The sequence below is a fragment of the Canis aureus genome, chromosome 38 (genome assembly GCF_053574225.1).
Source record: "Canis aureus isolate CA01 chromosome 38, VMU_Caureus_v.1.0, whole genome shotgun sequence".
NCBI lineage: Eukaryota > Metazoa > Chordata > Mammalia > Carnivora > Canidae > Canis > Canis aureus.
Genome location: NC_135648.1, coordinates 856,522 through 869,796, shown reverse-complemented (window position 1 = coordinate 869,796; position 13,275 = coordinate 856,522). Strand labels below are relative to the sequence as shown.

Sequence of the window (13,275 nt, the reverse complement as noted above, 5' to 3'; positions counted from 1 at the left end):
ATGAAAGAAGCTATGATCTATGTATACAATGGAATATTCCTCAGCCATTAGAAATGACAAATACCCACCATTTGCTTCAACGTGGATGGAACTGGAGGGTATGATGCTGAGTGAAATAAGTCAATCGGAGAAGGACAAACATTATATGGTCTCATTCATTTGGGGAATATAAATTGTAGTGAAAGGAAATAGAAGGGAAGGGAGAAGAAATGTGTAGGAAATATCAGAAAGGGAGACAGAACATAAAGACTCCTAACTCTGGGAAACGAACTAGGGGTGGTGGAAGGGGAGGTGGGCGGAGGGTGAGGGTGACTGGGTGACAGGCACTGAGGGGGGCACTTGACAGGACGAGCACTGGGTGTTATTCTGTATGTTGGCAAATTGAACACCATTAAAAATAAATTTATTATTAAAAAAGAAATAAAATGCATGCACCCACTATAATCAACTAAAAAATAAATAAAATAAAATTAAAAAATAAAATAAAAAATAAAATAAAATAAAATAAGGGGAAAAAAGAAAAGAAAAAAAGAAAAGAAAAGAAAAAAAAGAAAAGAAAAGAAAAGAAAAGAAAAGAAAAGAAAAGAAAAGAAAAGAAAAGAAAAGGCCTTTCTGCCCTTGAGTGGATGTTTGTGGTTTCTCCAGCCAGAGGAAGGACTCTCTGTATGTGATGCTCAATTTGGGCATCACACAGAATTGCAGATGAGGGCACTGTTAGCTTGACATTCACCTTCTGGGACCTGGACCTTCGCTCTCTTCCTCATTCCCCTTGACTGCTAACAGGGAGAGGTGGGCCCTCGTCTCATCAACAGCATGGAGTACATGGGGGGGGGGCGGTGTATGTGTGCTGGGAATAAAAGTAAGAATGAAGACATACCTTCCCTGAGATTCCATATAAGATAGATCTTCAAACCCAAGAATCTACTTTTTAAGAACAAGAATTATTAAGAGCAATGGAATACGTATTGGTTCAGGATGTAAGTGTCTGGGTTCTAGTCCAGATGCCTGGTTTTACTTGTATTGATTACATGGGCAAATCGCTGGCATTCTCTAGGCTGACCTCCTCATCTCCAAACCAAAAGCAAAAGAGTTCCCAGGATTCCGTAGAGGATTATTGCAAGAACTGAAAGAGATAACATGGATGAAGATAGGTTCAAGCATAAGGGACTGACATTATTAAGTCAAACAGTGTAAACAACAGGAGGATGTAGTGATTCATCACTTACATCTGACACCCAGTGCCCATCACAAGGGCCCTCCTAATGCCCAGCACACATCTAGCCCATCCCCCGCCCACTTCCTTCAATCAACCCTCAGTTTGTTCTTTATCATCATGAGTCTTTTATGGTTTGCTTCTCTCTCTCTTTTTTCTCCCCTCCCCCTGCAATGTTCATCTGTTTTGTTTCTCAAATTCCACATATGAGTGAAATCATGGTATTTGTCTTTCTCTGACTTATTTAGCATAATACACTGTAGCTCCATCCACATTATGGCAAATGGCAAGATTTCATTCTTTTTGATGATTGAGTAATATTCCATTGGGTATAAATGTATGTCACACATCTTCTTTATCCATTCATCAGTTGATGGACACTTGGGCTCTCTCCATAGTTTGACTATTGTAGATAATGCTGGTATAGACATCGGGGAACATGTACCCTTCAAATATTAACTAACTAGAATTTAAGTAAAATTCTGAAAAAAAAATCTTAGCAAAATTAAAAAAAAAAAAACACACTTCCAATTGGTTTCTAGTAAATCATCTTTATCACACTTATGTCTTTTCCCTGTTTTTTCCTTTTCCTTGGAATTTTTCTTAGGCATCGTTACCATATTCTAGAAAGTGTCGATCTGTCTTCATCTCTGTAACTTTATATTTTAGATCTCTTTCCTTTTAAAAGATTATTTTCATTCTTTATACACAAGCATAGTAATGCATAACAAATTTACAATAATAAATTTGCCTTTTAAAACAAACAGGATACCTGGGGGGCTCAGTGGTTGAGCATCTGCCTTCAGCTCAGGTCATGATCCTCGTGTCCTGGGATCGAGCCCCACATTGGGCTCCCTGCTCAGTGGGGAGCCTGCTTCTCCCTCTCACGCTTTCCCTGCTTATGCTTTCTTTTCGTCAAATAAGTAAATAAAAATCTTTAAAATAAACAAACAAACAAAAACCAGTGTGAACAACAAACCTAAGATCTGAGAAGCATATAAAGCCAGATGCACTGGGGGTTATTCTGTATGTTAGTAAATTGAACACCAATAAAAAATAAATTAAAAAAAATTTATAAAACAAACAAAAAAAAATAAAGCCAGATGCAAGGTGTTAATCTAGATGTATTTTCTAGAGAGGAAAAGCCAAGGACGGACAGCCCTCTCTCGAGCTACAAGACTTTCTTGTCAATCCCAATACATCTATTTCTCTAGAGACCTGGACAACTGGATCAGTAGCATTAGTGGCATAGTATCATCACAGGAGCTGGCTGATGATTTAATTGGCACGGAGATCCTGCTAGAGCGACACCAGGTATGGCTACAAAATCCACAGCTACTAGTCACATGACCTCCCAAACTTCCCTCATTTTATGACATTGCTGAGATGCCACTGGTACTACCAATCTCTCCCTTTTTCCAACATAGGAGCGTCGTGCTGACATGGAGGCAGAGGGTCCCACCTTCCAGGCCTTAGAAGACTTTGGTGCAGAACTTATAAGGAGTGAGCACCGTGCCAGCCCTGAAATTGAAGAAAAACTTGAAGAGATCAGGGTAAAGAAAGGTGACTTGGAGAAAGCTTGGGAACAACGCAAGAGGATGCTGGATCAGTGTCTGGAGTTGCAGGTAAAGCAAAATTCACCCCATTGAGAAGGATTGGCCTTAGTCTGTTCCTTCTGTGCAAATTTGCAGTCACTACAGGTGCTCCTTTCACTGCGCTTGCCCTCCTGTGGGCACACGGGCATGTCTTGGCAATCTGCCATTGTGCTCTCATTATTGTGATGTTCTTTGCTCTTATCCCTGCGAGGAGAGCCAAACAAAGTGGGGATCAACTATTGGCATGAGATGAGGTGATTATAATGTATTTATTGATTGAGAGTTTGGCTGATTGGTTCTTTTTGAGAACCTGCTGTGTGCAGAGCCCTGGAAATACAAAGATTAGTAAAATAACACCCTTTTTCTTAAGTAGTGACATTAGACATGTAGACAGGCCATTCTAATACAGAGGGATTATTAATAAAACAAAATGTATGAAAGTTTTGAGGCTAAAGAAGAGGGAGTGATTAGTGCCCGGGAGGGAAAGGATGAACATCCTGAAGGTAGTGTTTATGAGAGTCCTAAAGAAATAACCAGCCAGCATCTGCCTTGTGCAACATACGGGAAATGCACCCTGGGAATGGAATATAGCTTATATAAAAACATAAAATGTGTCTTTAGGGAAGAGTAAAAGGTCCAGTATAGGTAAGATTCATGGTATGAATGTTTCTTTGAAGAACATAAGCAACCCTTACGGGACCCCTTATGTCAGTGCCATAGGAGAGGGATCAGTCATTTCCTCTGTCCCTTGGATTGGATATAACCTCTTCCTTCGTTCCTCATAGTTGTTCCACGGGAAATGTGATCAGGCTGAGGGCTGGATGCTGGCACGTGAGAACTCCCTGAGGTCAGAGGGAGAGAGTTCCTTAGACAGTCTGGAGGCCTTGTTGAAGAAACGGGATGACTTGGACAAGGCAATCACTGCGCAGGTAATAACTAATATAAGAATTCCAATAATGAATATTAATAATAATAACAGAAATTCTATATATGTATGTAGTTTTATGATTCACAAGTATCTTAATTTGCTTTTTACAGAGAGCTCTGAGCAGACAGGGCAGCTTGACACAGTGGCTTAGTCTTACCCAAGTTCACTCATGGCATCAGCCCGCCTTACTGCAGCCCAGGTTTTTACAACCTAACAACCTTTTAGAATTGGAAGTGACTTTATATGCTGGTTATTCCAAAATCCCACCCAGTGCAGGAGTCACCCTCTGCCACGGTCATGGGAGGAGTCTGTTCTTTAGGGAGCTCAGTACCATAGGAGTCAGTACAACAGGAGTCCCTACCAGGAGTTCAGTACCCCAGGAACTCAGAACCATCTTATTGTCATTATTAATATTTCTCTTCCTGTTGAGTTAAAAGCCATTTTCATGGCATTTACCTTTTGGCCCTGGTTTTGTTCCCCCTTGTGAAGCCACAAGGGGTATCTCTGTTCTTTTCTCAGAGGGAGTCTGGGATTGCACTGAAAGCCTAATCCCCAGGGATCTGGATTTTTTTCTTTTCCTCTATCTAGGAAAAGAAGATCACTGAGCTAGAACATGAGACAGAGCGGCTCGTAGCTGATGACCACTATGCCAAGGACGAGATTGCTGCTCGCTTCCAACGGGTGCTGGACAGGTCAGGCTTGAGCAAGTGTTTTTGTGAGCTAAGGAAGACATAGCAGAGCAATCTCTTTGCTAGCATGGAGGATGGGGGTCACACTCTGAGTTCTTTTCATTTCTAAATGCCTAAAACTATCTTGTGACTTGCGAACATTTCTGATCCAGGCTCAACAGAATGAAAGGCATGGAAAATAACTTAAAAATTACTGACTTAGCCACTGTATATTTGAAAATAATGAGACTATGCAACAACTAGATCTATCAATATAATATGCACTATTATATGTAATATATGCATGTATATAAAATGTAATATTATAATATACAACTAAATAATATATAGCTATGTTACATATAGTATAAAAATTTATAAATAATGAGAGGAGAAAGGACAGGTTGGCAAACGGGAAGATTGCAGATATGGCATCAAAGCTTGGTGGGAAGGTCAAGGGCAGAGAGTGATCCAGCCTCCTCCCCCAGATGGAATGCTCTTAAAGAACTGCTGGTTGCTGAGAGAACAAAACTCGGCAACTATACTGACCTCAAAAAGTTCTACCATGACCTTGAGGACCTGGAGGAATGGATCAGCGAGATGCTGCCCATAGCCTGCGATGAATCCTACAAAGATCCCACCAACATTCAGGCAAGTTCAAAATAGGAATTTTGGAAAACTCTGACAAACCCAGATTGTGGGGTGAAGGGTCAGCTCCCTACACAGAACGCTTCCTCACTGTTGAGACCACTGCCCTGCCCTCAGGAGCTTCCAAGTCTAATGTGAAGGGGCGGGTCTTTCAGAAGGCACCATTAGTTATAACAGAACATTGACTCTTTCTTAGAAACAGAGTTTATCTAACTTGCTTCCTTAGATTACAGGGTAATTTGGCTTCTGCTTTCCCTTCAGAGAAAATACCTGAAGCACCAGACCTTTGAAAATGAGGTCCAAGGCCGAGCCGAGGAGGTGAAGGAAGTCCTCGATTTGGGGAACTCTCTGATTGAGCGGGATGCATGTGAGGGCAATGAAGAAACCATGAAGGTAGGGATTCTGCTCAGGGTGGTTTGGGCTAAATGCACCTTCGGAGAAGCCTCTTCCTCCTTCAGCGTTTCCACGGGTGGGGATGCGGAGTGTGTTCTGTGGTTAACAGTCTTCCCTCTGACCGTCCACAAAGAAGGTGGGAAACCGCGATGCTCAGACCTTATCATTTACGTCAAACTCAGTATCTAGGATTCTGAGAAAGCTTTAGACCTAAATCCTAAGTGTCGTCTTGCTTGTTGGACATGCTCTATCCCTGCTGCCAAGACTTTGGGCATTTAGCATCTGTAAGCAGCCAGGGCCCTTTCCTCAAACTTTCTTCCAACACCTCCTGTTGTTTTCCCAGATTAAGCATAACTGGTTTAAAATGTACAGCATTCAAGTGCTGGTGGATTTTGGCTAGTTATGAACTCCCAGCCCCCTACAGTGTCTTTTCAAGTTGTCATAGGACTCAGGATCCTAAAGACCATAGTGATCCCCGAGTTTCTTTGGGTTAGACTCAACTGGAAGAGCTGGAGGGACACTGGAAACACTTGCTTGAGAAAACAATTGACAAAGGACAGAAGCTCAATGAGGCAAGTCGCCAACAGAGGTTCAACACAGGCATCCAGGACTTCAAGTTCTGGCTCTCAGAGGTAATCATACCCAGAATGGTGGGGACATGGGAATTTAATAAATACTTGCCCGTTAAATGGTTTTATGCATGAACAATTTTCTTAACTTTATTGGGAAATGTTGGGGGACATGGTTGCTAATGTTCTCCTTAAAAACAGTTTTCATCTGGCATCTTCACTGCATATTCCTTTATTCCCAGGCAGAGACACTGCTGGCCATGAAAGATCAGGCCAGGGACTTGGCTTCAGCAGGAAACTTGCTCAAGAAACATCAGCTTTTGGAAACAGAAATGCTGGCCCGAGAGGTAAGCAGTGTTAGAATCTCATTGCTCTGGGCAGAATGGAAATGCTTCTGACCCTCTTCTCTCATCTTAGGAGGCCATTTGAGAACACTGTCTTGCCAAACCGGCTGTGTTCTCAGCCAGTGGTCATTATAACCAGGTCAAATCCATAGGCTGCTGAGCTGCTGCAATGGTCACTGCTTAGCAATTATCATGAAGCTGCAGATTCAAAGGAAGAGGATCCTAAAGCTATCTTGTCTACCTTTTAATGATGGATGCGCATAAATTCACTATCTACCAAAGCTCATATTTGATCTGGCCTTTGAAAGAAAATGGAAGTTTATTTTACATAATTATAGAGAGCAAAACTATCAGAGGGGGATGTCATGTGCAGTGAAGTTGAATTATGTATACACTCTGGAAATTCTGTGGAGAATTTCAGTTGCATTCCAATATCAAGCAGAAATGCATCTTGGGAGCAATGATAAACACATTGGCAGGTATTAATTTCATCCTGGAGAATTTTATATTACCAGTTTTATTTGGTGGCAGAGATATGCACAGAAAGGACAAGAAGTCAAAGTCTTTCTAAGTTCAGAGCTTTAGGACTTGATGACATTCCCCCCGACATCACTAGAAGGGCAGCGTGAGTGTGAAAACAGACAGAAGGGGCTGGGTGTGTCCTGGACGTGGCCAGCCTCGGGATGGTAGGATAGAGAAGCTTTTGTTGAAAGCTTCTAACAGCTAATCTGCATCAAATTCAGTACAATGAGGAAGACAGTCCTGGTTGGAGACACACACTTATTCACACTCATTTTCCAGTTGGGGACGGGAGGGAATACCAGAAGGCGAACGGACAGGTTGAGCATCACAGTCACATCCCTCATACTGCCCTCTGATCTGGCCCTTATCGGAGCCGAGTTAAAAGAGCATATCTATCAAATTGACTATCTTCAAAATTAACCTATTAAACCCAGTCTTTAAACCTGCACTAGTGGTTAAAGTCCAAAGTCTACTTTCTTTTTTAAGATTTTATTTATTTATTCATGAAAGACACACAGAGAGAGAGGCAGAGACACAGGCAGAGGGAGAAGCAGGCTCCAAGCAGGGGGCCTGACATGGGACTCGATCCTGGGTCTCCAGGATCACGCCCTGGGCTGAAGGCGGTGCTAAACCGCTGAGCCACCCGGGCTTCCCCCAGGGTCTACCTCATACCTGTACCATTCTGTTCACTGAATACACCTGGGCTTTTTAGGATGCACTCAACGACCTGAATGAGTTGGCCACTGACCTGCTCTCCAGCGGGACTTTCAATGTTGACCAGATTGTGGAGGAAAGGGATAATGTCAACGAGCGTTTCCTGAACGTCCAGAACTTGGCAGCGGCACACCACGAGAAACTGAAGGAGGCCTATGACTTGTTCCAGTTCTTCCAGGACTTAGATGATGAGGAGTCGTGGATAGAGTATGTACCGCCAACGCAGGCTGCTTAAGTAACCGAAGAGCAGAGACCATCTGCCAAACGTGTTCCTTCCTATTTGGTACTGAAGTGAAATATCTAATTGCTTCTTACAGCTGGTATTACTTCTTAACCATGTTTGCCTTAGCCTCAAGTTAACATTGGTTTTATTTTTTTTCTCAGATTACTTCATTGTATGCAGGCACAAGGAGACAGGCTTGGAGAAGTGGGGAACAATTCACATACACTCGGGGAACAAAATTAAGCCACGTGCACTTGTTCTAGATGGTTCATAGAATGTGTAATATCTGAATGAGACAGCTGGGCCTTCACAACTGACTCAACTGATGAGATCTTTGTCATTTTTTTTTTTTTTATTTAGATTCTAGTTAGTTGACATACAGCGTAATATTGGTTTCGGGATAATACCGAGTGCTCGTCACAACAGGTGCCCTCTTTAACCCTCATCACCCACCTAGCCCATCCCACATCCACCTCCCTCCATAAACCCTCAGTTTGTTCTCTTATGGTTTGCTTCCTGCTTTTTCTATCTTTCTTTTCCTCTTCCATTATGATGACCTGTTTTGTTTCTTAAATTCTACACATGAATGAAATCATATGGTATTTGCCTTTTTCTATCTGACATGTTTTGCTTTGCTTAATACCCTCTAGTTGCATCCACGTTATGCCTTGTGTATCCTGTGTATAGTAGGTATCACCGAACTGGACACAAGACAATATTACCCAGTACCTGCCATGGTTTCATTACTAATTCTACTTTTGTTGTTAAAAGTACTATTGGGAAAATCTTAGTAAATCAAATTCCCATTTAACCTGCCTCATCACATTCCTCTTCTACAAATCTGATGATTCTTGCTGGTAACCAATGAATTAGGGGGAAGCCTGATACATACATAGGGCAGCATGTAAGACACTGTAGGAACTTCTAGAAACAATGAGATAATATATTCCTGTCTGTAGTCTTTTACTGTCCTTTGTGGTGCTGTTCAAATATTTTACACTTGGAACTAATCCAACTGCCATGATACCTACAGTATCAGCTATCTATACCCATTCTACCCAAATTCGTTATTGATATTAATAGGCAAAAGTAATAAAGGCCATGAAGGTCATATATGTACATAGGGTCATTCATTTGTGAGCATACAGTTTTTACATTTTTTTTTTGAAAGAGAAACATTAGTGTGTCGTTTTGAGCAAAGAAGAAAAGATGAACAGATAGGCAAGGGAACAAACGGGAAGGCTGGGACAGCCATGGTATAGTGGGAACCCATATGTTATTTTCATTTATATTGTCAGAAGATTTGCAGAAAGCCTTGGGTACTAATTATCTTTGTGGTTACTGACACCCAAGTGTTCCAGAATTTACCACCTCCCCACCCCCAGCCACACACCCACTCTTAGAACACTCTTGCTTTAGGATAGTCTCACGTGTCTAAACTATGTTTTCCATTTCCTTCCTTGGTCCCAGGGAAAAATTGTTAAAAGTGAGCTCCCAGGACTACGGGAGGGACCTTCAGGGGGTTCAGAACTTGCTGAAGAAGCACAAGCGCCTCGAGGGGGAGCTGGTGGCCCACGAACCCACCATCCAGGTAGGAGGAGTTGTATTTTAACAACATTCCCGTACTATGGGAAGTGGGGTGATGGTACACAATGTGGAGGTGGCACGCAGGGTCCCGGGAGCTAGGCACAGAGCTCACAGGCATTCTTCCCTCCTCTCATGTTGCCCATGAGTAGAAGGACTCTGCACAGGGATCTGTGCTTTTCCTTGTAAAGGGCACTTTCAACACCCCAGTCACTGTGGCTGCTGACTAGGACGTGGGCTGGGATATCTGGAAGAGCTGTTCTTGAGCTGAGCCACAGGGGAAGAAGACCTCTCTGGGTCTGGCTCAGCAGCAGTGTCACCATGAATAATCCATGATCGTGGAGTGCAGCCTAGTGCAAGCACTCAAGTTGCACGAGGCGACCTTTAGCGTGGTGGGCCTCATTGCAGGCATCTTCATTCTCCCATGATTTTCAAGACACCCCCAAGTACCATGAAGTTTATAAATGACATGGAGTGTGGGAAGGGCTGGATACCTGGCCAGGGAGCTATGAGTCAATGAGGAGAGTTTGTGGGGCAATGTGCCATGGGGGTGTGTGTTCTTCAGAATGTGCTGGATGCGGCACAGAGGCTGCAAGACAAGGCTGCTGTGGGGCAAGAGGAGATCCAGGAGCGGCTGGCTCAATTTTTCCAACACTGGGAGAAGCTCAAAGAGTTGGCTACCACGCGGTGAGTTGGCAATAAGAGGCCCCGCTGTCTTCCTGGGTTGCTGGTGTTGGGCTTAGCATTGGCTGCTCCCCTCCACTCCCCATCTCTCTTTATCATCAAAGTCCCTGCTCAGATGGCAATCTTCCATGCAGCTTGCCCTACTTACCCCAGGAGGACACGGGGAGGTTGTCTCCTCTGCGGCCTGAACACACGTCTGCTCCCATGCTTACTTGGAATTGTCATTTATCATTGTTGGCCTCATATGCCAATCCTTCACACCAGGGCCTGCCCCTTGGGTCTTTTTTACTGTGTATGACCCCCCCTCCCCCCGCCCCAGGCTTAGTGCTGTGTGCAGCTCCTAGGAGTAAAAGAACAAAGAGGTATATCTTCTTCCTGATACCATACAGCCAATGAGAACCCTATAGCCATATATCCAAACAGAATAATTTCTGCCTATGATAGGTATGTCTTCCTGGGGAAAACAAGGAAACTTCTAGCATCACGTGGTGCCTTCATTGGATAAGAGGAGTGGTGGTGCTTAGAGTAGAAAGAGATACTACTTCACTGATGCTCTTCTCCAGCTCTGATGTTTGGGCCCCCATGTTTGGACAAGGCTCCCCTCCCTCAGCAAAGATTCCCAGAGAGCAGATGATGCCACAAAACTGACTGTCCGGGGCCAGGGCCTCCACTGGTTCACAGGACCCCAGATTCGATAGTTCTGTGGCCCAGTGCAGCGGTGGCTGTGCTGCTCTCTGTGCTCCCCTGAGTACTGGTTTCTTCTCGTCCTCCCTGGGCTCACCACCCTGTTACAGAGGGCGTCAGCTAGAGGAATCCTTAGAGTACCTGGAATTCACGCAGAATGCCGAAGAGGAGGAGGCTTGGATCAGTGAAAAGGAAGCTATGGTCGCCGGAGGGGCTTCTGGAGACACACTGGCCACTACTCAGGTGAGCGACAAGTCGAATGACTAATATCTTCCCTTTGATTTGAATCTTTTCTTAAGTAGTCGACGTTTTCCTCTACGAAAAGAATCTTTCCCCTGGTGGGAGAAAAAGATGATGCAAATATGGATACTTCTGTCAGTTTTAAATATGAAAAATCAAGACCCAAAGATACAATCCTGGAATATATCAGGTGTGAAGGCAGGACTCAAAGCTCAATCCCATGATTTGGGATCTGTCTGGGATTTTTGTCATCATAGTGACAGACCTTCCCTCACAGGGTGAGGTTTCCTAAAAATTCCCTCAGATACTAACGTTACACTGACTTGGAAAGATTCTTATGCCTGGGCATTGGTTGCAGTTTCTAGAAAATATAATTTTATTTTTTTTATTTTTTATTTTTAGAAAATATAATTTTAGAAGGGCTACCTGGCAGGTAGACTACTTTCACAATTTAGAGACATATTTGTAAATATGGTATAGAATTTCCCAAAAAAGAAATGAATCTGTGTGGCCTTGAGTTAATATGGAGTTCTAGAGCTTTTGAGTGATCTTAAGAAAATAATGTTCTTGGGACCTTGAGATCTGTACCTAATAGCCTTAAAACTTAGGGATTTACCAAGAATTCTCTGTGGAGTTTAATTTGCTCTTATGTGATGACATAAGGAAAGCCTCACACTGGCAAGAGAAAGCTTAAAACCTGCATAGCATAAAATTCGCACCGCCAACCCCTTTCCTTTGAAAAGTCATTTGGGACATGTGCACACATGCCACACATTTAAGTAGTTTAAGTTTTCATATCAAACACTCCCAAAGGCTTCTCTTTTATAAATGAAATCTTTTGTCTTGAGAATTGTGGATACACATGCGGTTGTAAGAATATAGAATTCTTAGGGAGGCTTATAGAATATAGAATAGATCTATAATCTATAGATTATAGAATATAGAATTCTATAGAATATAGAATTATAGGGAGGCCCCAGGTACCATCTACCCAGGTTCGTTCAGAGGTGACACCTGCCAGGACACTGGCCCCTATGCGGTCAGGATGCAGGACATCACTGTCACCCTCTTCCCTCCTGTCTCCACCCCCTTCCTTATTCCCGGGTAACCACCAATCCTTTGTCAATAATTTTTGACATTTCAAGCATATTGTAAAAATGAACTCATAGAGTATGTCACTTTTGGGGATCAGCTTCTCATTCAGCGTAGTTGTCCGGCGATTCATTCAGGTTGTGTGCAACAATAGTCCACTCATGCTGGGTAGTATTTCATGGTATGGATGTACCCATTTAATCACTTGGATGTTGAAGGCTATCTGGATTTGTCTCCCCATTCTAGCTGTTATGAGTAAAGTTGCATTCAGTATTCATGCAGAAGCTTCCATGTAAACCTGAGTCTTCATTTCTCAGAAATAAATGTCCAGGAGTCCAATTGCTGGGACATAGGATAACTGCATATTTTGTTTTCTAAAATAAATTAATAAATACATAAAAATGTAAAAGCACAAAGCTGTTTCTAGAGTGGTTGTACCATTCTACACACTCACCAGCTGGGTATGAGTGATCCCAACTTTCTCCCCTTCCTTGCCAGGATCTAGTGCCGTCATCGTCTTTATTTTAGGCCATCTGATACGAGTGCAGGATATCTCATTGTGGTTTCAATCTGTATTTCCCTGATGGCTAATTTTTTATGTGATTTTTTGCTGCTTATCTCTTTTCTCCATTGAAATGTCTCTTTGCCTCTTTTGCCCATTTTCTGATTGGAATGTTTGTTTGCTTTAACTGTTGACCTTCTGTGCTTTGCGTCAAATTTTAAAACTTTTTGCCTAGCCCTAGATCATGAAGATCTTCTCTTATGTCTTCTTCCAAAAGTTTAGAGAGTTACATTTTAATTTTAAGTCCACAATCTGTTTAGAGCTTACTGTTGTCTTAGATGAGAGCCAGGGCATGGCTCATCTTTTTACAGGTGTGAATGTGCCACTTTCATACCTGCCCACATTACTACATCTGATGTGTGATTTTTGTAGACAACATACAGTTGGGTCAGATTTTTAAGCCCATTCTGCTAATCTTGATCTTTCAATAGGTGTATTTAAGCCATCACATTCAAAGGGTCATCTTAATGAGTTTTTGCACTAACATAAAAATTCCAGGAAAAGATTTAATGAGTTTTATTGCTAATACTCCTCACTATTACCTTAAGATATTTATCCACATAGCCCTTCTATGTCATCTTTCATGAAGAAAAAATTGACCTTCTGAGTTTT

The 13,275-nt window shown here is 42.6% G+C and overlaps 1 protein-coding gene across 1 annotated transcript in view; it reads left to right on the top strand.

Moving 5' to 3' along the window:
* SPTA1 (spectrin alpha, erythrocytic 1) overlaps window positions 1-13,275 on the top strand; it is a 66,768-nt gene that overhangs the window by 37,358 nt on the left and 16,135 nt on the right. Inside the window, exons 28-39 of the mRNA XM_077886588.1 lie at window positions 2,428-2,527; window positions 2,641-2,838; window positions 3,594-3,737; window positions 4,325-4,428; window positions 4,893-5,055; window positions 5,314-5,445; window positions 5,940-6,077; window positions 6,257-6,361; window positions 7,593-7,801; window positions 9,288-9,408; window positions 9,967-10,088; window positions 10,880-11,012. Coding sequence (XP_077742714.1) covers window positions 2,428-2,527; window positions 2,641-2,838; window positions 3,594-3,737; window positions 4,325-4,428; window positions 4,893-5,055; window positions 5,314-5,445; window positions 5,940-6,077; window positions 6,257-6,361; window positions 7,593-7,801; window positions 9,288-9,408; window positions 9,967-10,088; window positions 10,880-11,012 — 1,669 coding nt within the window. The remainder of the gene's footprint in view (window positions 1-2,427; window positions 2,528-2,640; window positions 2,839-3,593; window positions 3,738-4,324; window positions 4,429-4,892; window positions 5,056-5,313; window positions 5,446-5,939; window positions 6,078-6,256; window positions 6,362-7,592; window positions 7,802-9,287; window positions 9,409-9,966; window positions 10,089-10,879; window positions 11,013-13,275) is intronic.